Source organism: Apteryx mantelli, chromosome 8 (genome assembly GCF_036417845.1).
Source record: "Apteryx mantelli isolate bAptMan1 chromosome 8, bAptMan1.hap1, whole genome shotgun sequence".
NCBI classification, from domain to species: Eukaryota; Metazoa; Chordata; class Aves; order Apterygiformes; family Apterygidae; genus Apteryx; species Apteryx mantelli.
The window spans coordinates 35,672,001-35,697,196 of record NC_089985.1 but is presented as its reverse complement, the minus strand read 5'-3'; the positions used below and the strand labels follow the sequence as shown (position 1 = coordinate 35,697,196).

Sequence of the window (25,196 nt, the reverse complement as noted above, 5' to 3'; positions counted from 1 at the left end):
CTGTATGGTTAATTTGCATTGTGCTCAGCTGTCCCAGTTGGGTTTGCAAGGCAACACACTCCAGTAATTCTAGAGTTAACTTCTACATAAATGTACCCAATCTTTGTTTTAGGGACTATGCACTTTATGAAAATAGTTCTTACAGCAGGAGAAAGAGAAGGAACCCTAACAATCCATTTCTTGGGAATCTCTCTGACAAGGATAGCTGGTGTAGGCCAAGATACTAGGTTTTTCATGGTTTCAGAAAATCTGTGTGGGTAGAATGGTAGAGGGAAAAAATAAAGGGCATTCTTGTAAGAAGCTGTATTATCCTTCTTTATCTAAGTGTAGGTGAGCACTGAATGTCCAACAGAAGGCAGTGGGTTTAAGACAGAAAAATTATACAGAATTGTACAAAAGTTGTGATCTCCGATAGCAAGGATTTGAATTGAAAGAACTTGAGATAAAATATTGCTATTTTAATTTGGCGTCATTGCTGTGGACTTAATTGTGAATCCAGTAGTTGTTTTGGATAACTGAAAACTCCACAGACCAGTTGCAGATCACACTAAAATCTAAAGAATGGTGAGATGGATAATGAAATCAAATTATATTTTTTTGTATTCATTAGTGAGCACTTCATAGTCCATATCATATCAGGTTTTATTTCTTCTCTTTTGCTTTTTGTTGATCTTGTTTAAGAATTCTTGTTTCATACTGTCTAACCTGGTGACCTGTCGAAGAGTAATTTGATAGTGGTTAGTATCAGTAACTTCAAACAAGAAGTTAGAATCTTCTAAAGGTTGCAGTATAAAGACCTGTCTTAGTCCTCATCATCTTATAGGATAAATACCAATTATGGATTTTAAGAATTATACTAATGCTTCTTTGCAGACTGGCAAGAAGTGCTTTCTAGCTTTAGTTATCCAGGGAGAAGAGAGTTGAAATATGCATTATAAGGTTAATTGTATCTCTCTCTCTTTTTTTATATAGCTATCGAGTGCAAATCCTGTGTATGAGAAATTCTATCGACAGGTATGTATGTTTTACTTGAAGAAACAAACATTTTTACCTGAATAAAAACAGAATATTCTTTTGCTACAGTCTTTAGTATGGCCAGCAGCGTGCAAACTATGGAAGTTCAGAGAAGACCACTCTGCTTTAAAATATATTTTTATAGTAGCTGACACTTGGGTCAGAGTTATATTAGTATACATTTAGGATTGGTTATAAGATGACTTATTTAACTTGCTAGGGAATTACCATCCATTATATCACATGCATTGCTTTGCAAGTGTAACAGACTTGGCTCTTGGGATGAAGTAAATTTTTGCTACCTACTGTGCTGTCATGTTCTTTTTTTCCTTTTTATAAATGAAGCTGAATTGTTTTTACAGTCCAGTTAGTGTTATCTAGGACCTACATCTCTTAGAGTATCCTCAGAGGTTCTGACAGACTGCTGTAAGGAGTGAAATTTGGATGGAAGGCCACTGAAAAAAAATGCACATAGTTCTTGCAGCTTGACCAACAGATATAAATCTTTTGATTTTAGTATTTGTATACATCACCTGTCTTTTACATTTAGATGCAGCAAAGATATTTCAACTGTTGTATTATATCAGTATTTCATATCATGTGCATAATATCCATTATACAAAGACATATATACAAAAACATCTTTAAGGAAACTTAAATCTAAATGATTGATTGTATAAAACAACTTAAAAAAAATTTTTTTAATAAAAAAAACTGTTGAATAACTTATGAAGCTCTATAGAAAACCATATAGGAAGGCTTTTTTTCTCCTTTGTGCAGCTGTTAAAGCTTCTGTCTGTGTGTTGTAAGATGGGATGTACTGTATATGACCTTTTTATTTAGGAACTTCTGGGTGTCAATATTGTAATGTAGCTTTACCTGCTGGGAAGAGAGAAGACAGTGATGTCTGCCAGCACTATTTTTGGACTGTGCTTAGGGTATTAGTCCCTTCATAAAATGCAAAAAATGGGGGATAAAATGTATGAGCTGGAAAGTTTGAGCTTTCCCTTCTACTTTAAGAAGGGTTTTTCTCCGCTACAGAAGAGTCATTTTGAAGTTCCTGAACAAGAAGAAAGAATTTACTTTGATCAAAATTAGGGTGGATCCAGAAACCAGCTTGAAGAATATAGGAGACGGTTGTCACCCTCACAAAATAGTTTTCTTTCTCTGACCCAATGTGAAGAACAAGCCCAGTATGTGTCTATCTCCAGGAATTGAGTTAAAGGCCTTAGGAAACTCCCATATTATGATGATTATTACAAGGTCATGAGAAAAGACAAGGGACTCATTTTCTGCACATTAGACTTCTTAGCTTAATACTATTGACTCTCTCTCACTGACTTGCATAATCATCCCACGCGCCTATCCATTTTTTTCTTCTGATTGCAATTGCTTAACCATTGAAGTCTGAAGCAAAAAGTTGGATACAGAGATTAAATTTGAGCATAAGTATGATGCTGGTTCCTAAGTCACTTAATATCTTGCATTCGTGGGAATATATTTAGCCTAGTGTAATTAGAGTACTATTTGTTGTATAGCAGCCTGTCATTCCCTCCAAGAAAGGAGATTCCTCAAACCTGATGTTACTGTTGGTTAAGTTGTGCTGGTGGACCTGATTTCCACAGGGTTACTTTTCTCACTTGGCTCAGTCAGACTTCTTTCTGCAAGCATTTGTCCTAAAGAGTAAACTTCAGAAGGTATTGTGTCTAAAGGCTTTTAGTTGCACTAGATAACTTTTTCCTTCCCTCCCTTATATAAGAAGGCACCAGTTTTTAGAACAGAAATGCTACAAAGACATTCCCCACTTCCTGTCTTCTGGTGCTGGTAGAACATGTCTTTAGTCTTTCATATCAGAATCACTTAAGAGCATTCCATGCAAATTGAGAAAAAATTTATCACCTGAAATAGCTCTGATGCTTAGTTCTCTTTCAGTTGTATCACCAACTTAAAGTAATTCATCTTGCATGATGTGTTGTGAGATGGATATAGAGTTTTGTTTTTTTTTTTAACTGAGAAAATTAATTACTTAGAATGCAATTAAAATCTTAACCTTTTAATCAGGATTTTTTTCTTTTAAGTAAAAGGTTTTTCTGTGTTTTGACCTTTAGACTTGCTGTCAAAATAAGGTGAGGTTACAGGATAAGCTTACATACATGATAAAGTAGTTGGTAACTACTTAATCATGTAAGCAGTATGTATACGCTGCTGCTGAATTCTTGACAAACTCTGAGCTGAAGTACTACTCACTGTTACCTTGTGACCTAATGACATCAGGCATACTATTTTAAACAATCATTTCTCATCCTACAAAAGACACCTTGCAACAGCAGGGTTGTCTGCTGATACAGGTAGGAAAACTGCTTATTTGCTGATCAAAGAAAAAGCTCTACCAAACTGACATATCGCTGACAAATACCAGCAATCTTCTCAGTGTGATAGTGCAGAAAGCTGGCTTACATTTAACTATTTCAATGCATAGTCAGTACACTCATCCCAGCATTCAAGACTCAGTAGTTTGTAAAGAAATTGAAATCAGCCCTTTAAAAAATAGTAATTAAAACTCAGAGAATTAGTTGCACAGAAAGAAACTGTGCATATCAGGTCAAATAAGAAGCCTGCTTAAATCCCTCAAAGTCACCTTTCTCTGGGTTGAAGGTGAAGAAATTAAAGATAAACACAGCCAATACTGTGTTGCTCTGTGACTTTCCTGGAAGAGTGGAAAATCCTAGGCTCGAAGTTTTCTGAGTGGATGCTAAGATTATTAGGCTCATGTGAAAGGTAGACTGCCCCAACTGAAAAGGGCACTTGCTGCAGTGTCTTGATGACTTCTTCCCTAGAATACAAACAGTTCTTCCATGCAGGCTGAATTAGATATTTAAAAATCTGAGCAACAGGCTAATTACAAGACTGCAGGTATGTAGTTTTATTGCTGTGACCAGGGAATCCTAAATTGCAGGAACCAATCTCTCCTAATTAAAGTTATATTGCTTATGTTGAAAATAAGATTTTTCACTTTTATATTAAATGATGTTTTCTGAATTGTTTTTGGAGGTTTTTTGTCTGCTTTTAGAAGCAGAAATATCCACTGACAACCTTCATTTGCTGTAGCATGTTTTTCAAATGATGAATTATCAAGGACCTCTTATATAGTCTTTCATTAACTAGTTTATAAACACATCTTTGGGAGCTCTCTGCTTTGAGCACCTCATGTGCTGCGCCTTTGAACTTGGAAGGTTGGTCTTCTGTTCTACACAAAATATTGAATATAGTCTTTGCTTAAACAAAACTTTGAGGCTGTAGGTGATGCTTTCAAGCATAGGCAAGTTTTTTTTCTGTATACTCCCAATCCTTGTTGTTCTAACTGAAGCACCAGTTCTCACTAGTCATTCTCAGGCTATTCTGGGGACAGCTGTGACTCAATGTTCAGCAAGTGCTCAAACTTCAAAAGTGGAGAGAGGAGAAGGAAAAGAAATAGTGAGAAGATCTAATGCTAGTATCAAGTTATTCTTTCTGTGCATGTACTTCACTTTTCCGTGCGTATTCATTTATTTGTACAATTTCAATTTTGGTTCTCTATCTCTCTTTCTCTCCAGGAAATGGGGAAAGTAAGTGACCTTTGCCTCCTTTCTGTTCTTCAATGTTTGTCATGTCTCAAATTCTTCAGAGTTTCAGGGCATCTCAGTCCATCAGAGACTTAAAGACATTGTTTTTGAAGATAATATTATATAATTTTCATCTACAAAATGCAAGACGTAATTTGATCTCTAGATCTTTAGGGCCTGTGTAACTATCTCTCTGGTGTAGTAAACTTGGACAGTCTGACTGAAGATGCCCTTCTTAGTCTACTCTTTTTCTGTGCTACCTGTCCATGATTTATTAGTTGGAAACATTCCCACAGTCCTCACAGGGCTAGCTCTAAGTATAAATTAATAATGCTAAATGTACAACCCCTTTCTATGTATCTTTTTTTGCTTTAGAATCTTAAAGAATGCACAACTTTTCCTCTATTTTTCCTTGTTCTCATGTATGTGACACGAGCTTTACTGCTCTGTTCTTTCCATTTGAAGGTATAGTTGCGGTACTGTTTCCTTTCAGAAACTTGAATAGTGATCTCTTTTAATGACCTCTCTTTAGATCCAGAGAAATGCGTGCTGGTGGTTTGGTATTCTGCCAAAATTGTCACTAACTTCTTCAGTGTGTAAATGAGCTTCTCTTTAGAGGAGGGAAATGCTTACTTTCTAAAGTGGGGTGGTAAAGGATATCTTCAAATAGAGCCTTCTTTTTCAGAGCATAACTGAGCATTCAGAGCATTCTAAGCTGGACAATTAGATGTAATCAAACTCTGGGATTTCTCTGTCCCTACAAGTCAAATGTTTTGTAGGCATCAAAGAGAAAATCTGTAATTTCAAAGGACTAATTAGAGAAGTTCAGATGGTGACCTAACATGAACAAGTTCCTCTCTCTACTGTATAACTTGAGAAGGTCTCAGGCTTTTGTCTGTACTTGAAACTGAAGAACTTGAAATCCAGGCATAATCAAAGGTTGTAAAGTTGCAGCAGCAGACATCTGATTTGCTTGCCTGTGTATTAGTGTTTTTCCTCACTTTTTAAGTGGAATTAATCTAAATCTTCATTTAACATGATTTGTGAGAGGAAGCCTGTGTTGAGGTTGCTAGCTTTCAACTCGGGAGATCTGAGTTAATTTCCTTGCTTCTGCCCCAAATTGGGTGGTCTTGGCAAATTTCTTATTCTCCCTTTGTCTTAGTTGTCTACTGACAGATGGCAGTAATAGTAATAATTGGTGGTAATAGTTTGTGGTATTTATTGTTTATCATGACTTAATGGTGGTGATTTTGCTGGAATGCTGTAAAACATGAGGGTGTGAGAGATGCTTAGATATTATAGTAGATTTTATATCTTAAAAACTTTGGCAGTGTTAAATTAGGATGTCAACTTCCAAGGCCTGTCATATTAATAGTAAATAAATTTGAAGTATCTAGTTAAAAAATGTGACTTCTAATGTAAAACTATGTTTTTAATGAAAGGGGATTGTCTTTTTTAAAAAAGTCTGAAGATTATTCACAAAGTTCCTACATTAGCTTGAGCATTCTTTTCTGATAGCTTTTTGAGAGCATGCATGAAGAAATTGCATCAATTCAAGTCCTAACTTGTGATGCAGGTTTTTTGTTCTCCCCCCAGGTTGATTCTGCTAACACTGGAAGAGTGTTAGCTTCCGATGCAGCTGTTTTCTTGAAAAAGTCTGGATTGACAGATTTGGTACTTGGAAAGGTATTTACTGACTTAAGGACTTTTATTTAATTATCCTCTTTCTTGCTTCAGTTAGTATGCTATGTAAATTAAAGTGGTCCTACAGAATATATAATCTTCCCTTGCCAGCTTCCTCTCAGTGTTGTAGAACATCTTTGTGTCTTCTGTTTTTATGTTTTAGATTTGGGACTTAGCTGATACTGATGGCAAAGGTATCCTGAACAAACAGGTAAGGTTGTTTATATGATGAATGAGAGCCTTTCAATTACTCCAACTATTAGCAAACCTTGAAATAAGACAAAAGTTAAAAACTCTGGTTCGGGAAGGCAATTCTTGTAACTGGTATCTTCTGAATTCTTTTTATTAGAACAAGTATTTCCCATTTAATTGAAAATGACAGTAAATTACACAGCCTTCAGCCACCTGAACTGTTTTTCTTCAGGTCTTTAAAATGAGCCTCTATGTAGCTGTGCAATATAATATACTGATAATTAATTTAAAGACTAATGTACTGTATACTATATTACTACGAAGGTAACTTTCTGTTATCTTGGAGGAAACTTATTGCAGAAGTATAAATTTTAGTAAAACCGTTTTCTCTTGGGAATTCCTATTTATCTAATTTTGGTGGATTTCACATCAGTACGTTTTGTTTCGAGTTACTCTTCCTTAGTTGTAGGTATGAGCCATACGTCAGTCAGACTTGCGTATTAGTGTTGTGTATATAGTATGATCTGCTGAAAAGCTGTAATGTGATTTTTGCCATTTGGTGGCTTGAAGCATGATTATTTAAATAGTGGCCCACAGAGAGCGGCTTCATTCCATGGTAGAAAAAGGAGGAGCTGTAGCGTCTAATAAATTTTTTCAAACCTCTTTTGCCTGATGCCCTCTATGCCGTACCTGTCTTCCCTCTCATTTTATCAACCACTGCCTTTGGGATCAGCTCAGTTCCTCCAAGATAAGCATACGTAATTGCTACTTTAAATGTTCACTGCTCTGCCCTGAAAGAACTGAGTGCTGAAAAATTAAAGCTAATTACGCTAGCCAGGAAGCTACTGAGCACTCAAGATGGTAATTGCAAACTTTGCCTCACTGGAGGAATTGAGCAGTTTCTGACCGCTGCTTTCTCTCACTTTGTGACCCCTTTTGAAACCATTTGCAACCTTTTATGTATGTAGAGAGTACCAGAGAAGTCAGATTTTGAAATCTGAGTATTTTTCATATAATAATCCTTTAAAATTTCTTTTTTCCTGTAGGAATTTTTTGTGGCTTTACGGCTTGTAGCATGTGCACAGAATGGATTGGATGTTTCCCTGAGCAGTCTTAACTTGCCTGTTCCTCCGCCAAGATTTGTAAGATTTCTTTTTTTTTAATGGGAAATATCAACTTATTAATAACAACTGCTTTTAAATGAACATTTGGAAGAGTTGTTTTAAATAAACATCAAATATTTCTGAAAGTGATGTTGTAGAGGAGGGGGAAAAAAGGGCGGTGTGGAATAAGAGTAAGGTACTGCATGTTCTAGTGGAGATTTAAGTGTCAAATTGTGTAAAATTATCACTAATATAAACACTACACAGTCTATCTTTAATGGAATAAGCATTTTAAATTTCTTATTCTAAATTTTGGTATCCTTAATTAGGGCACAAGTGATTAAAATGCAGTTCTAGCTTTGAGAAGTAGTGCCCCCTCAAACAGGGGAGTGGTTTTACAAGGTCAGAACCATTTTCCTTTTCATGTGTGTTTTTGTGTTCTGTTTTTCATTAGACTGATACTAGTAGTCCTTTGCTACTCAGTGGAGCAGCAGCAGCTGATGTACCATGGGCTGTTAAGGTAAACTGTGATGTGTAAAGATCAGGCTATTAGCTAGAGTTATTATGTGGTTTGAAATAACTCAAATCTTTTTGAAGAAAGTATAGTAATATTGGTAGCTATAGTTCATCAGGATTTCCTGTATATAAAGTTAATGACCATCTTTAATGATGAATTACCATTCATGTCAAATCTGTAATTTGGCTAGTAATCTTCTAATCTGATTTAAAAACACTTGTCACTTGTGAAATCTCTTCACTGTGAGAAACTTGTTTTATTGGGAATAATCATCTGAAGCCTATTAAAATAATTGAAGACTAAATCTCAATGGAATTTGGATGAGTTTCTGACTTAAAATACTTAAAAATAAGAAATTCTCTGTATCAAGGACTGCAAGGTGTGTTTCTCCCACTGTAAAAATTTTTTTAAGTTAACACTCTTGAAATAAATACTGCTTTTTAGGTTGTGAGTGTGACTAGGCATTTCCATAAGTAGTATTTGTTTCTTCTGCTCCTGCAGCTGGAAGACAAGGCCAAGTATGATGCTATTTTTGATAGCCTAAATCCTGTGAATGGACTGTTGTCAGGTGATAAGGTGAAACCTGTACTCCTTAACTCAAAACTACCAGTGGATATCTTAGGACGAGTAAGAATGTCTTTTTACTGAATTGCTAATTCACAAAATCGAAACTGCACTAAACTCGATATCTATTCAAATTTAAGATCTGTAATAATAAACCTAACTACTAAATATTGAGTGGCAGCACACTTTCATGCAATTGTTCAACTATAAAAATATTCTTTGTTATTTTGATAATCACTCTCACTATAATGCATCTGTTTTGTGTACACTTTAAGACTTGCTTTAGGACAGGGTGCCATTAATGCTCGCTCGCTCCTTGCTCGCTCGCTTCTGTTACGCAGTTTATATGAATGTATGTTGCTGACTGAAAACTAGTGCTGTTAGATTGATAGCTTGGGATATAATGCAGGGAGGTCGTTCTCACTTGTGTTTTTAATGAAACTTTAAATAGGGAATCACTAAGTTTAGGCAAGCATTCCAGTATTCTGTTTTTTATTGTTAGGTGTGGGAATTAAGCGATATTGACCGTGATGGAATGTTGGATCGAGATGAGTTTGCAGTTGTAAGTACCTTGTACTGCCACGTTTTGGAATTTTGAAAGCCTAATGGCAAGGGCTTAAAATGGGTGCGTTGTGTGTTAATTTTTTGACAGTTTGTGTGGTTTCATTTATCGCCTTTATTCAGAGATCTGAATCAAGCTTTAAACTAGTTAATGTTCCTGTCCGTTTATTCAGTTATTGTCTCACATTACACTGCAATAACTTTCTTTGTGGGCCAAATGAACCATTAAAAATGTAGACCTGTGATCTGCTGTGCCACATGAGACTGAGTGTTTTCACTGAATAACAAGTCTTAGCTTAACCTTTAATGTTTGTGCACTTGATGCCTCAAGATATCTTTGAGGGTTTTAAGTATGTATAAATTCTTCAGAAGTTCACAGCAAGTCAGAATTTGAACACTGTTAATGACAGACCTGATGAAATAATGTAGGAAGCACTAAATAAGGTTGTTTAACCCCCAAGAGATAGTGAGTGAGGAAAGAGTGGAAGGCTCTTGCTTTTGAAGGCTCTATAACCTTTGAATGTGATAGTAACCACACATTAACTTTTTCTCAAAAACTTCAGTTGTTTTTGTATGTAAGTGAAGTGGAGAACAAGCAGTTATGCAGTCCATCTGGCAGAGAAGGTTTCATTTTAGAGAAATGTCTAACCTTAGTTTAAAGGTTCAGGTAGGGTAACACAATACCTTAAATGTATTCTGCAGTGAAAGTATCTTGAAAAAGTAATGCAACCATTCTGTCCTCAAATGGAGTTTAATTGTGTGTTGAAAGCTGGCCTTTAATTCAGTTTTCTACAAACTAAACTATTGCTCATCCTTTCAGAGTCAAGATTATAAAAAAAAAAAAAAAAAAATTAAAAATACCTGTTTAATTGCCAAGAATTGACATTGTGGACAACCTTTAAAACCTTGCTTTGTTTTTTATTAATGTAAATATGTTAGTGAGAGACAGATTTCTTTTTATTTCTGCTGTTCTATACATATTTTTGAGAAAGGGTAACAGTTGTAAATGTTACTGTTGTCACGATTGTTCTGGTCATCTTCAGGCACTTATATGCTTCAGGTTCTTCTGAAATCATTTCCTTTAAGTCCTTAGTGGTTAACTGTTATTAAACTTTATTTCCTGTATCTTGTGGTAACCAAACTGCAGAGTACTTAGCTATCAAGTTGTTACTATTTATGCTGTAATTGTTCAGATTTTTTAGCTTTGAGATCAGGGAATTGATATGATGCTGTAGCCAAATGTTGCAGGTAAATTAAATTGGCAGTCTATAAAATGTTATAAAATTAAATTTCTTTAAGTGCAGTTCTGTGTCTTGAACAGCAGTCATAAAATTCTCAAAATACAAAATGACAGCAAAAGAATAGTCACTAAGCATAGTGTCTCCTGGAAGAACCGTGAATATATAAAAATCAAGTGCTTGAAGTGTTCTCTCCTAAACTCTCACAAGTGGTGGTTACAAGTTTGGTTATGATTAGTAGAATCAGTTTAAAGTTATAAAGGTACTTAACTTCATTTGCTAAGCATTGAACCTAAAAGGGTAAGTGGTAGTGAAAAGCATTAAGTCAGAAATCAGTAAGATAGAATTCAGCTGAGAGGGCTTATAAAGAGGAAACTTAATGAAAAGATGCTACAAAGTAATGTTAACTAATTTTTTTATATGTATTTTTAATTTCTCTCTATATATACATACACCCACACACCTTGTTTTCATGTTCAGGCCATGTTCTTGGTGTACTGTGCTTTGGAGAAGGAACCAGTGCCAATGTCCCTGCCTGCAGCTTTGGTGCCACCATCCAAGAGAAAACCCGTTAGTGTTCCAGGAGCAATGCCATTAATTCCATCTTCAGTGTCTACTAAAGAATCTCATCAATCCTTGCCACCTGTAGGTGTTTTAGCTGCCAAAACACCATTAACACAGGTAGATTCTGAAGTGGTTTGGGGTTAAAAGATTTCTGTTCTTAATGCTGTGCTTTGGAGTCTGCCTGTCTGAAGAGTCTTGGTACAGTGTTTTTTGGTTTTGTTTTTTTTTTTAATTTCCTCCTCCTTGCCCTATTGATTTGTTGATAAAATTGAGAAGGTTCGTGGGAAGACCAAGTTAGGAGAAAGGCTAATACAAATTTATCTTGTTTTACATTTTTTGGATGCCTTCAGATATAAACATTTGGATTAAAAAAAAATCTTACCTGGTAAAGACTTTGAAGATACTTTAACAATAAATTATTTCAAAGCATCAAACTGGACCCAAAGGTCAGAATGTTAAGAAAACAGTTCAAAAACATAGTTCAGGTACGCGTCTGGAGAGCATATAATTGTTCTGGCTGAAGACTGACTTGAATACAGACAGGTTCTTCCAGCAAATTAGTATCTGTGGTAGGTATGTATGTACACTTATATATGTATGCATGCAGAGTTTGAAAAAGACATTAATAAAAACGGAATAGGTGAATGCAAGCAATGAGGAAAGGAGGAAAAAGATCTGGCATAGCCACTTAAATATATAAGGTCTGGAGTTTGTCACAAATGTGGTTATTAGGAAACTTGATCAAAAAAAAAAAACCCACCTTGTTTAATCCTGGTCATTTTAGAATCCAGAATTTAGGAACATTTACTGGTTCTTTCCAAAAAAAGAAAAATTTGAGAAGAGGTATTAAGGTAAGAATTGCAATACTTTCAGGCCTAAGAACCTGCTTGGATGTTTGGGCAGCCGTATTTGAGTAGTCAATAAAAGTTTGGTACCTCTTAAGTCTGGAGGCATCAAGGTTTTCATCTGTCAGTTTACTTGACTGACCGAAGTCTTGTTAGCGTATTTATTACGAAGTAGCGCCATCGTGAGCAAGTGTCTCGGGGTAGGCTTTTTGTACAGCGCCATCTGGGATTCATGCCGTAACTGTCCTTGTACATGGAAATTAACAGGTACGTGTGCAGCAGTTGAAGCCATTTGCACTGAAAAAATGCGTCTTTGTTTTATAGTAGCCTAGGGTTTGAAAAAAAACTGCTGCAGTAAGAGATGTTGCAAAAATTCCAGTCTTACCTTGATGGGAGCATTCAAACCTATGATTAAGAATGTCCCAACTATTATCTGTCTGGGCTTGGCCAGTTCTTCAGTTCCCCCAGTTAAAGCTCTTCGGACATATAAAGAGGAATAAAATTGAAGGAGTTGGACAGTAAGCAGGAGGAGTGTGACTCAGTACAGTGATGGGGCACAACCACATGTTGGGAGAAGGTCTGGGCTCCAGGGAATACTTGATGCGTAGACAAGGAGGCAAAGCAATACCCACCAACCTGAGTGCTTTACTGATGTAAATATTTTGCTTTTATTTTTGGAGTTGCTTGCAGATCTCTGTACATCTCTCTTTTGGAAGCTAAAACTGATTCATGAGCTAGGCACCTATATCACCTTTTAAATCTGTGTTGTAGTCTTTGAATTATATAACTCCTGAAAGTAACTAATCTGAAAACAGACCTGCCTTTATCTTAATATTATGGGTTGTTTTTTTCCCCCTTTCCATCCCCCACAGTGGGTTGTATTGCCTGCAGACAAAATGAAGTATGATGAGATCTTTGTGAAAACTGACAAAGACATGGATGGCTTTGTGTCCGGTGTGGAAGCCAGAGAACTCTTCTTGAAGACGGGACTGCCTTCTGCTCTGCTCGCCCATATCTGGTAGGGTTTTTTTCAGTGACAGCTGTTTAGACAATGGGATGGTTCTCGCTCATTCTCAGCACTCTCCATGAAAAGTGCTGTGCTGATACTTCTGGAAAACGAAGGTTTTGTTTATGCAATAAGGTACGCTCTGTATGAGTAGTGGTAACTTATTTGCTTCTACTTTTGGACTGAAATGGGGGGGAAAAACAGGTTCATTCTATGCGTTACCATCTCCTAGCTGGAGCAGAGGAGGAGCCTGAACAGAAGTAGTTACAAATACTGTACTTCAGCTAAACCTTCCTATTTAGGGCGTTACAGTGTTGCTCTGCATCTGAGCCCTGATAAGCTATCCATACCCTGGTGGTGAGAATTATCGGTACAAAACTTTTATCGTGCAAGACTTGAGGCCTGTGTAGTTCTGCAGCTTGTTTGTGTCTTTCACTACTGCCAGTAGTGATGCCCACTGCTTTTTTTTGTTTATTTTTTATGCCTCTACAGGATAAGCTAATGTAGGCCCCTTTCTTAGGAAAAAATTCTGTTTTTCAAGATATGCTTAATATAATGTCTAATTTAGGAAAATTAGAGAAGTTTGTGTTGGCTGTAAGAGGTTCCTTCATTAGCAAGAACTTCAGTTACAGATACTCAGGTATTGCTAGTGACTCACAGGCCTAATTCTGCCTTTCAGCAGATCCAGAACCCACTGTAACGGAACTGTATATCTTAGCATTCAAAGAGAAAATGATTGTGTATGTTTAAGTACTGTTTCCTATTTATTACCAAGCCCAACTCCTCCGCGTTTTTTAAGTGAGGTGATATACACCAGCAATTTTCAGTTTTGAATGACAGCAAGTACAGCAAGCAGGGTTCTACTTGCAGAAATTAGGATTTGATTTGTTTCATGTCTGTACAGGGCTCTCTGTGACACAAAAGACTGCGGAAAGCTTTCAAAGGAGCAGTTTGCCTTGGCTTTCTATTTGATTAATCAGAAGTTAACAAAGGGCATCGACCCACCTCAGGCTCTGACTCCAGAGATGATTCCACCTTCCGACAGGGGTGTCAGTTTACAGAAGGTAAGGATGGGTTTGGCATTTTGATACAGATCTCAAATGTAAGAAAAGGTTAATTTCAAAGGCTACGTAAGAAACAGATCAAGTACTGGCATACCTTAAATCTTACATAATACCAGAAGGAAAACAAGCCTTAATTACAAAGAAGGGACAAAACACCGCTCCATTCATGTTCCAAAATGAAGTTGCCATTTATTGCACCTGCCAACCAAGCGGAGAGATCTTATGTTGAGAAAGCATGATTTTCTATTTTGAAAGAATAATCCTCTTCCTGCCTGTCTAAAGAAATTTTAGTTTGCATCTGAAATAACATGCACAAGTTTAATGTTCTTCTAACGTCTTTACAGTTACCTTTTTTACATTTCTTTTTGAAGAAGTCTCAAAATAATATAAACTACTTAAAGTTGGAATCAGATATTTAAAGTTTCAAAAGCAAATGGTCCAACTATTTTTATAGTTCAAAAACAGTTTAAATGCTTCATAGCCTTGTCATATAGTCTACTGCTGGATTATGATATATCTCAGCTGTCGAAGTTGTAGTTATCAGAATAATAGAGGTCACAGCAAATTCTTACTTGCCTTACACATCGTAAAGTCTGATGTGGATTACCTTTTCTTGGTTGTGCAAAACATTGACCTAATTCTACAACTTTCTTAAACAGAATGAAAAATTTTCACCTGAAAAAAAAAAGAGAAACTCAAAATTTGGCACTACTTTTGAGTTTCTGTAATTGGTATCTAATTTCTTTTTACATTCTGTTTTTAAAAAGTAATTGCTTTATTTGCAACTCTACTAATCTTTTTTTGTATGTTTGCTTTCCTTTCTATGTCTCTTTTCTAGTTTGGACTGTTTTTTCCATTCTGCACCACTCTGCTTTTCATCTTTATTATTCTGTCAGTTTGTTAACTCTGCTTTCTCAAGGTTAGAGAATCTTTGCTTTTCTAATATTTACTGTCTGTTGGTTTAATAATGAGCATCCTTCTAAGACGCTTAAATAATCATTGAAATAGCACAGCACTTCTCTGAAGTGTCACAGTGTGTTGCTATCTCAAAGTATTGCTGGTTTCCAGTGCTGTTCATCTGGAACAATCCTGACTGACGCAGTGTATGTTTAGTTTACTCCTGTGTGGAAAATGCTTTGTGGGGTGAATCTCTGTGGCTGTTGTGTTGATAGTATGTGCTGCTTAAACTTAAAAGAGAAAATGTTTTATCTTATTGTATTGAAACTGCTGGGGAAGTCGTAACAGAGTATGCACCCAAAGTGACAGTTGACAGTTATAATTAGGACTAATATCCTTGTTTTTACTGATTATATTGCAGAAAATGTAGTGATCAAAGCACCTTAGATGAGATCAGCATTGTTTACTGCTATTCTGTGTGTATATTGTTTTCATAGAACTCTTAAAGACATCAGTTGAATTTTGCAGTGATTTTGCATTACTAACATACAAGATAAGAGTAAGAATATTTTGAAAGAAGGTAAGAGATGTCTTTTAGTTAGCTCTGTAAATCCTTACCATGAATTCATTTTACTAGATTGAGCTGAAGGTACAGCTCATTTTGAGCTTTTTCAAAAGAGATACTGTCTTGTTTGTTGATTTGAAAGAACTTCCTTGCCCAAGGTTGTTGCTCAAGGATTGAATCAAAGAATAAGAGCAGTAGAGAGATATAATTCTTTTTAAGTGGTGTGGCTTAAAGAGTAAAAACTATTAGGCTTCCTCTTCTGACTTGACAGATATAAACATAGTAGCAGAAATATCAGTAAATATAATTGTAATGGATTATGTTTTTAGGGTAGGGAAAATTATCTGGCAATCTTTCTTGGCAGATGTTCAGAATGTATATCCATGTATATTGCTATTATCTAATACTTGGTTTCCTTACAGAATTTCGTTACAATACTAGTGTAACTTTTACTTCAATTTTGAAACTTGAATGCAAATCTCCTAAATGGGAAACAGCAGCAGTCTAGTATTTGTTGCTGTTTCTTTACCAGATCAGTCCTGTTCGTAGTTGCCAAATTTGCACTTGTGTTACCAGTCTTAAGACTTAAAAGGAGCTTGCATGCAAGTTCTGAAGGAATTTTAACATCTGAGTGGAAACCTGGCTTCCTCCTTCATTCTGTCTTGATTGAATCTTGTTCCTGTTTTGAGCTAAAAACTCTAAAGCATTGTTTGCATATGTGTTGCAGTTTGTTAAATGTCAATGAATAGTTCTAACTTGTCTTTAACTTATTGCCTTGTATATTGGAGCTAAAAAAGCTTGCTTTTCTATTTTCCCTGCTTCAGTTTTCCTGAAAACTTGAAAATGAGATTGAATTACATTTTTTAAGGTTTTATGCTAGATTTAATGTACAGAATTTCTTTAATGGATGAGAGATGAAAACCCAGAAGGAATTTGTACTTCCATGTTTTCCTTCTGTCCCCGTCATAGGAAAGGGAAGGATTTTTCCTCATTAGAACACCATGAGCAACTTGACTAAACTCCTGAGTAGTTTTTTTAGGATAAGACTGAACTTTGTATATAACCTTCTGTTTTGCCAATTTGAGAAACTGTACATTAACCAGTTTAAGAATGGCTGTATATTTTTGATTCTCAGTTTGTTCCCTTTTCTCTAGTAAAATATGCACGTATAATCTATAGTTCTGCTGAATAATATTCTCTGTCACAGTGTGTTCAGATTTACTGTTTTAGGTCTCTTGCTTTATTTTTCCTCCTCCTCTAAGCGTAAGCTTGAATAAACACATAACAAATAATATCTGGGTTTATTTCCAAAGAAACTTCAGAATTTAAGGATTCTTTTTTTTTCCTATTTGTGTTACTTTTGAGAACCTACATGCTTTTTGAAATTAATAATACGTATATGTACATGTCCTCTGAACTCTGTATTTGCCCTGGATAATTTTATTCAAGGCTTGAAGGAAATGATCTATTTATAGAAGGTAGGTAGAGTGAGTATGGCTTCCTAAATATGTTCGTGTTGGAATAAGGCACACTCGAATAACTAGTGTTTGCTAATTTGTGTCTTCAGTATTTGGTCTGCATCATTTATGTTCAATTTTTCTTTGAAATAATTTGTATTAATGTTTTTTTTTATTGTAAAGAAAGTAAGGAAATGGGAACTCATGGGTCAAACCTATCTATGACTTAGTCTGCATCATCAAAGTTTCAGTCAGTACTCTGGTGGTTATTGTTGAACTAGCTTGATATGACTGAAAAGCATCACAAATCACATGTTGGTCCTCTGCAACATGAGGATCACCAAGGTGAAGAGCTTTTTTGTCACTTTTAAATGAGTGCTAGGAAGCCAGCTAAACAATAACTGAAACAAATCTCATATTGTAAAACTAGACTTTTTTTTTAATTATTTTTATTTTTTTGGTATGATCAGGTGGTCTTGTGCTTTTGTGGAAGATGTCATCCAGAGTTTACAGGAGATGTAAACTCGGTTTGAGTTACTGGATGCATTGGATGTGTGATGTGTTCTGTTAATCTAGCATCTGGACTGCTTTTAAAGGTTCAAGATTCTAAATTTAATGTTACAAGCAGTTGTTATTTTTGTGATGGCACAAGCTGTCCTCTTGTAAAGTGAAGATAGTTGTTGGACAGCATAAACTATAAACTAATATTATTTATTTTTGTATTTTTCAGAGCACTCAAGGACTGAGTTCTGTAGCAGACTTTTCTGCAATTAAAGAACTTGATACGTTAAACAATGAAATAGTAGACCTGCAGAGGTAGGTAAAGGAGGAATTGTCTTAGATTCAGTTATTCCTTGATGTTGTTCTAAAAACAGTTCGACACATAAGAAAAATCCTGAATGTAATACAGTCTGCTTTGCTAGTACCAATGGTGAGTATGTCTGTAAAATGACTCTAGTATTGCACTGTTTAACACTTCTGCTCTTTGTTCGCTCAGATGAGTGCATTTAATAGCAGCAAGACTGTGAAAGGTCTCTGTCATGCCTTCTGGGCATGTGAGAGCTGCGTGTCCTAGCATCACAGGATTGAATCCTCTACCTTGTTCATCTCTGACAGACAGGAACAGAGCAGATCTTTAGGATGTTGGACCCATGATACAAATTGGTGCTAGTGACCTTTTATTTCTGGACTCCTAAAGACTTTTTTCCAGTGGAGGCAGGGAAGTGAGACAGGAAGGATCAAGAAGTATACAGGGTAGAGAGTGGGAAGATGGCAGTTTGGGTATGGACCTCTGCTAGGATTTTGATAGTGGTAAAGAAGATGGTCATGCTCCTCTTCTACTTGGTGAAATAAATGGTTGCACTGGGAAGAATACTTTTTAATTTGAGATGTTCCAATAACGATTTTTAAGGTAGTTAAGAAGATGACTAAAAAAATTAAGTTCATAAATGTTGTACAGTCCTTGCAGATATATTTCTTCAGTGATTTTGGTACTATCATAAATCTACTGTAGACTCTTCTATCGAGAACAGTCAGTTAATTCTACTATTTTACATTGAGGATGCTTTGCCATGATGAAATTTGTCTGTCTTATTCATGTCACTTGTAGGAATGATTTAATTTGGCAAGCTGTCAAAGCACAATCTGTTTCCTAAATACATAGATGTTTTTAACTTCAATGACTGCTTATTCTCTCTATTACTCCCACTGTCTCTTCACTTCACCCTGCTCTGGTTTCCTCTGTTCTTGTTTAAATTGTTTTAGTGCTAGTTCTGGACTCATACATTTATTAAGTTGAAATTTGATTTACAAAGACCTGTGTTAATTTTCTGTCTGTATCTTAGAGGAAAATAGATCATTCACTAACATGAATTTTTACATGAAACTGTTTTTTACCGGGTGTGCTTGCAGCCTAACATGCAAGCTAGTCAGTTATATTTTAGTGGGGTGATTTTTTTTCTTTCCCACTGTGAGGTATGAAGGAACCATGGCATTTGGATAGTCATTGCTTCCACTTCTTTATTGGCACATATATTTGGATAGTTATTTAAGACACACTTGGACAATGTTAGATTGTTTGCAGTATGCTTTGAAGATATGGTAGGGGCAAATATTACTATGTTTTTAATTTTAGAAAAGGGAAACTCGCTTTGATATGATTTAGAGGCCCAGAATAGGACTAGATTAATAATCAAAGGCTTAAGCCTGTATTTCAAACTGAAGTATAATGGCAAAAGAGATTTGTGCTGTTCCACTGAGAATGACTGACAATCTGTCAATGTAATAAAATGAATTGTGGCTCCAGTAAAAAAAAGCTTTTACTTTTTTTGGAAGAAAATTAAAATTTTGATTGGCTTGGAAATCCTTTAGCTGCTGCGGAAGGGTTATTTTGATAGCAAAGCAAATATTACTGTTCTGTGCATTTCCTAAGCGCAGGTGGCAATGTCAGGCAACAGGAATGACAGCAAATTTGTTTTTTTTTTATCTTTGGGAAATCCATATTTTTAAGTAGAACTGCATGCTTCCAGTCTTAATAGTTCTCTTACAAAAAGGTAATTGAAACTTAACTTATTTTTGTTCATCGTTAAACAAATATATTGTTCAGCTTTTTTAATGAATATGTAATAATGCCAGTCCATGACTCCACTGAGATGTATCCATGAGAGCTGCATTTATGAGGCCCAGTAATAGAATATTGGATCTATTTTTGAAGTGCACATTTTAAAAACAAACAAACAAAATCCCCACCCAACCTGAAATAGCAGAGGAGCAAATAAGATAATCAAAAGAATGATAGTGTCTGGAAAACATGGCTCCAAGAGACTGAGCGAAAAGCTCACCAGTTTACAGGATGGAAATATATCTGATAGCCAATAGTTTTTGAATCTAATTCAGTAAAAAAAACTAGTATCAGGAAGATGAAGCTTGAGAATCAAATGAGGAATAAAATGCAGAACACTTACTAGTGAGGACGATTCCCCAGTGACTTGCCTAGGGATGCTGTAGAATCCACCTCATTTTGAGCCTGTCAGAATTTAGAAGCCTTTAAAAGCAGTGCTGTTTCAGTTGCAGTATATTTTTAGAAAGCTATCTGTGAAGCTTTTTTTGATCAGTATTGTAGGAGGCTAGACCAGATGTTCTTAATATTCCGTTTGGGCCATAAAACCTCTTTTTGTTCCCCAGCAACCGTGCTTTGCTTTTGTGCATTCAAAGCTAGCTATGACCCACTAAAGAGTTGGAATTCTTTAACTTTAACAATACCACCCTTCTCTCTAAGCATGGAAGTAGTTGAGCTTAATTTCATACTTCTCTCCAGAGCTGCTGTCCTTCATGTATGTTGGACAGCAACAGTTATACTGACTTCAATACAAGCCAGTTTAAAAGGACTGTAAAGCTGCTAAGTCAGTCTTTCAAAAGTAAGGAAATTGCAGAGTGTCCCCAGAAAAACAGGGCAACCTCTCCCTGCTGGGCACTGACATCGGATCTTTTTTTTAGAGTTCAGAGATCTACAACTTCTTAGCAAAGCTGTGATAAGAATTTTAATGTATGCTAGATGCTTTCTTCTAACCTCTGTCTTGGGAGTAACTGAGCTGGTGTAGCTGAAAAAGATGGTGGGAGGGAAAGAAGGGGAGGAGAAACTAAACAAACCCTAGACCTTTTCTTCCAGCATTGCAAAACTGAAGTACTGCAGTATGAATTCCCAAACTTACAGAAGTATGTGAAAGTAAGAATTTTGGGCAACTGTGAGTGTAGATGATGCTACCAGCTGTCTCCAGTCGTCGGTCATTTATTATAGAAAAGAACTATGATTTTTTTATTTTTTTTTAAGCTTTTGTAGCTAATATGGTGCTGAGTGTTAGCAATGAATAAGCCTGGACAGGGTTGTTTCATATTTGACTTGAATGCCTCAATGGACTTGAGACTCTTCAATTGTAAGCTATCACAAGTGTTTGTAATACACCGACTCCCATTCACAAATGATTATACTCCATGCACAAATTAGTATAAAATTTCTGGATTTACTGTGATTATTTGCTTGTAAATCATGAAATTCTATGCTGGAGAAACGATCTTAGTGTGTGGGGGGGTTTTTTTGTTTGTTTTTTTTAAGTAATTGCTTTTAATTTATTTGATATGAGATTCTCCTGACCTGATTCCTATTAAAATATATAGGGAAATTGTATTGTTTGCATAAATTGATTGAAGTTGGTTACAAATGTCCTTTGTTGGCAAGGCCAGAAGTTGTTTGTTTTGTTTTGTTTTTATTTTTTTTCTTTGAGTGCTGTTATGGTGTGGGGCTTTATGAGCCAGGAAATCTGTCATATCCAATAAATCAATTATTTATTGCTTGTTTTTGGTTTTTTCAGTTGCTGAGCATTCCTACAGGGGTATACCAGATAGTTTGTAAAAGAAATGGAGGCATTCAGAAGAATTAGTGAATTAAGTAGGTCTCCGTGTTGTCTTTTTTGAAACAAAGATGCATTACTATTTGCGGGGGAGCGGATGTCTGTAGACTGTATACATTCAACTTGTTTTCCTTTGTCCAAGACTACTGCTTGGGGATTTTCTTGTTCTGTCTGACTATAATTCTTTCACTCAATCTTTCCAATTAATTGCTTGTTTGCATTTTGGCCAGTGCAAGCCAGCTGCGGGTGGGTCGGGAGCCGGCTGTTTGCTTACCTATGTCCAGATTCCAAGGCTTGGTACCCCACTTCTGCTGAAATAAAAGGGAAGTGGGCTTCACCTCTGATACTCTTAGGCACGTCAGTGACAGTAGTGTAGAAGAGCTGTATATTAAGGCACACATACCTGCTTGTATTTCTATTTCCTTTCAGTTTTCATACTTTAGCTGGGAAAAAAACAAAACAAGTATTTGTTTACCTTGTACAAGTCAATTATTCCATCTTTTATCAGGAATAGTATGCCTGAATGTTTGCTGTGCTTTCACATGTGTCTGAGGGCTTGAAGGTATTTTTCAACCTGACTTGTATTTAGATCCGTCAAAGTGCTTTGCTGGGATTGAGACCCTTTGTTAATGGAAAGTTAAGGAAGACAAAATCAAGAGAACTTGTTTCAGCTCCATATTGCAACATTTTAAATATCTAAGTAGAATTAAACAGCAAATACTTGTCTTTTGGGTACACTCTGCAAGTCACTCTTTAATCAGATATTAGAATAAACGAGCAGAATATGATACACAGTAATTATTTTTCAGAACCAATGTTCTTTTAAAAACAGTGACACCAGGATTTTTTCTTTATTTATTTTTTTAATCTTCCCTTTATATACAGTTTAGCAGAATAAAGAGAACTTTCGTAGAGCAGACCCACTTGACTTTGGGGGCAGAAATTGTCTGTTTCTTATTAGATAAGGGTAAATAATAAAATTGACTTTAATAATTTTGTGTTGATTACCATGCTTTGACTATTAAAATACAAAGTTGCCTTAATTTTAATGATCTTGTAGTAATATCATTTAATAGCTTTTCACTCTGGTATTTCAGTTAGATATGTTAGGTTTACCATCGTAGCACAAATGTTAACTTTTAATGTGTGTGTTAATAATGAAACTTTTAATAAAAGTAAGCATCTGCAGAGAGAATAATTGACTCATACAAAAGCTACTGTTATAACTGTAAAGCCTAGTGCTTTTCTGCACCTGTGAAAGGAAATATGTGTATACTGTCCAGAGAGAAACAATATATATATAATTTTTTTAATTAACAGAGACATTTCTAAATTGTGTGGGTTTTTTTTTTCTTTCTTAAAGCTATTGTTATCTTTGACTGTCAAGAATTTATTGGTGATAATTCCCCTGTCAGCAGTAATCACTTTTAAGCTTGAATAAACATCTGTAGGGACAGACTTGACATGACACAGCAAATAACTGTGTATGGAGTTTCTAAGCACATCCTGATTATGGCAATCTAACGTCTCTGCTGTCTGAGCTTACTGACAAATATAGCTAAAATCTGATAGGCAAGGTTAATTAATCAGCTAGGTTGGCCTCCTGGAAATGTTTTCTAGCTGCTGTCAGCACAGGAATTACTGTGTTTGTAGGGGTTAATAGACAGAATCTGATGCAATCCCTCCCACTTTTCCCAGCCGTTTTCATTAGGCAAGTGCTCCATAGCAACAGTGAGATCACTGAAGACGGTATTTCATTGATTTCTCCCTCCCGCCCCCTTCCATTTTTGAGCCATTCTTATCACTGAAGTGCAGTTGGGTGAAAAGACATTTTTTTAATGCAGAACACTTATGTGGGCTTCTGTCTTGTAAATAATTTGGGAAGCAGAAATCCCCTACATCTTTTCTGTGTTTAATGTTTCACTATGTATTTAAAGAGAGATACAGGTTTAGGAAGCTGGATAACTGTACCTGCTGTAGCTGATGTTCTTAAGTATTCTTGCATTGTTTGCTGGTCTTCTAGGGAAAAGAATAATGTAGAGCAAGACCTGAAGGAGAAAGAAGATACCATCAAACAGAGGACAAGTGAGGTCCAGGTAAATAAGACACAGAATTATTGCTCAGTTATCTGATATTGAACCATGTGGTGCTTTAATGGCAGTGGGATTACTGAATCTTAAGATCACATCACTGATTTAGTGGTGGCTAAGAAAAAGGGTATTCTTTGAAGCGTATTTTTTATATGAATGTGTGTTGGTGGGGGTGTTTATATAAATATGTGAACTCTTAGGATGTGTAGCCTGTATGGAGTTTTAAATCAAAGCAAATGTATTTAATGTGTAATTAAAACTGAAGAAGACACTAATATTGAAAATTAATAAACTCTAAGTGGTTGAATTAAATGGACTTGTACATGGGACTGTTTAAGTCACAGTAATTGCCAGCTTGGGAGAATGATTTTGCCTCAAGTTAATTTTGCCTGAAGTAAGTGAATTCAAAAATAAGATTTATTTGATTTCTAATTAAAAGGATGATATTGAACTTTCCAGAATATTAGAAAATTTGAAATTCATGAGAATTTCAAATGAATTAAAAATTATGTAGTCAACATCAGTGTTTAGGTTGCTAACAGACTAGCCCTGAATTAAATGCTGCAAAGCAGTATTTCAGTTAAATCATAAGCTGCAAAAGCAGCTGGTGTTGCTGCATTAAGGAAAAAAAAACTTCAGTGCGATATCTGATCATCTAGATTTATTTTAAGAATAACAGTGGAAAGTAAATTATTTAGTTAAGAGTAAATAATGCAAGGTTGCTGCATTTTACTTTGTGTCAGGAAAAAAAAAAGCCTATGTGTTACTACTGTTGTGAATTTTGTGCTTGGCTATTTAATATCTTTCAAGCCTGGATGATAATTAATAGTGTGACCTTTTGGAAGATAATCTAATGCTGGCCTGTTAGTGACAAAGGCAGCCAGGTACAGCAACTGAAGAAATACATACAGAAGTTGCCCATGCCCGTGGTTTCTGTCCATGCATGCAGTGCTCATTCCCCTCCCCACTCTGCAGATCACCTTTTTACACTATTAAAAAGTCTTAGTGGTATTCTTGTTTGATGTGCCTACACGATAATTCTGTTAGTCTGCTCTGGAATCTGTACGTGTGTTCGTGTGAAGGTTGTTCTCTGGCATCTTTTTCACAGGAGGTATGTAAAGCTAAATCAAAAGCCTTAGCTCTAATTCCTGCTTTAGAAGGCCTAAAACGTTACAGTATTAGTGTGCTCTGTGTGTATGTTTGTCATCTAGTGTTTGATAGTCAGCTGCATCACCAAATCAATGAAACCATTGTCCCCAGAGCAGCGGAAGCAGTTGTCATACGCCCTTAACCTCTTAGTGATCACACAAGCTATTTGTCCCTTGTGGAATGTGGAGCTCTGTCAGTCTGCAGAGAAGGGACAGTCTGTTACTGGCTTATCTGAAAAAATGACAAACCATCAGCATCAAATGGGATACGGCTGCAGCATTTATTTGAGCTGGTGGCCTTTTATCTTCTTCTTACTCCTTAATGTTGGAGGATCTGTTTGGTGAAACTTTCTAGAACTTCAGAAAACATTGGTGAGGGACTAAGAATATCTTCACATCATCCTTTTCTCTTCTGTTTTTTTCTAATAGTGGCATTTTTAAAGATGGTGTACAAAGACACCATGTTCTAATCCGCCACCTTTGATAGGGCTAATTTAGTGGTATCTTTCTCTGGGGTTTGTGATACCAGGATTACTTCCATGGATGCTAATTATAATCTCACAAATATCCACAACGTGTGATGAGTTGAACTCATGAGAGGAAAAATACAGTTTTTCTGTATAAAATATTTTATTTACTATGTAAATAAAGAGCAAATGCAGAAATAGTTGCAGGGAAAA

At 35.8% G+C, this 25,196-nt stretch overlaps 1 protein-coding gene across 7 annotated transcripts in view; it reads left to right on the top strand.

Annotated features, from left to right (window-relative positions):
* Window positions 1-25,196, top strand: part of EPS15 (epidermal growth factor receptor pathway substrate 15) — a 54,075-nt gene that overhangs the window by 7,526 nt on the left and 21,353 nt on the right. For 4 of the 7 annotated variants that reach the window (XM_067301231.1, XM_067301228.1, XM_067301235.1 and 1 more), the window contains exons 2-13: window positions 973-1,014; window positions 6,213-6,302; window positions 6,463-6,510; window positions 7,538-7,633; window positions 8,049-8,114; window positions 8,613-8,738; window positions 9,178-9,237; window positions 10,955-11,155; window positions 12,756-12,901; window positions 13,794-13,953; window positions 17,603-17,688; window positions 23,302-23,374. In XM_067301231.1, the coding sequence (XP_067157332.1) occupies window positions 973-1,014; window positions 6,213-6,302; window positions 6,463-6,510; window positions 7,538-7,633; window positions 8,049-8,114; window positions 8,613-8,738; window positions 9,178-9,237; window positions 10,955-11,155; window positions 12,756-12,901; window positions 13,794-13,953; window positions 17,603-17,688; window positions 23,302-23,374 (1,194 nt within the window). The remainder of the gene's footprint in view (window positions 1-972; window positions 1,015-6,212; window positions 6,303-6,462; window positions 6,511-7,537; window positions 7,634-8,048; window positions 8,115-8,612; window positions 8,739-9,177; window positions 9,238-10,954; window positions 11,156-12,755; window positions 12,902-13,793; window positions 13,954-17,602; window positions 17,689-23,301; window positions 23,375-25,196) is intronic. The other 3 variants (XM_067301232.1, XM_067301229.1, XM_067301230.1) reach the window with 3 other exon arrangements.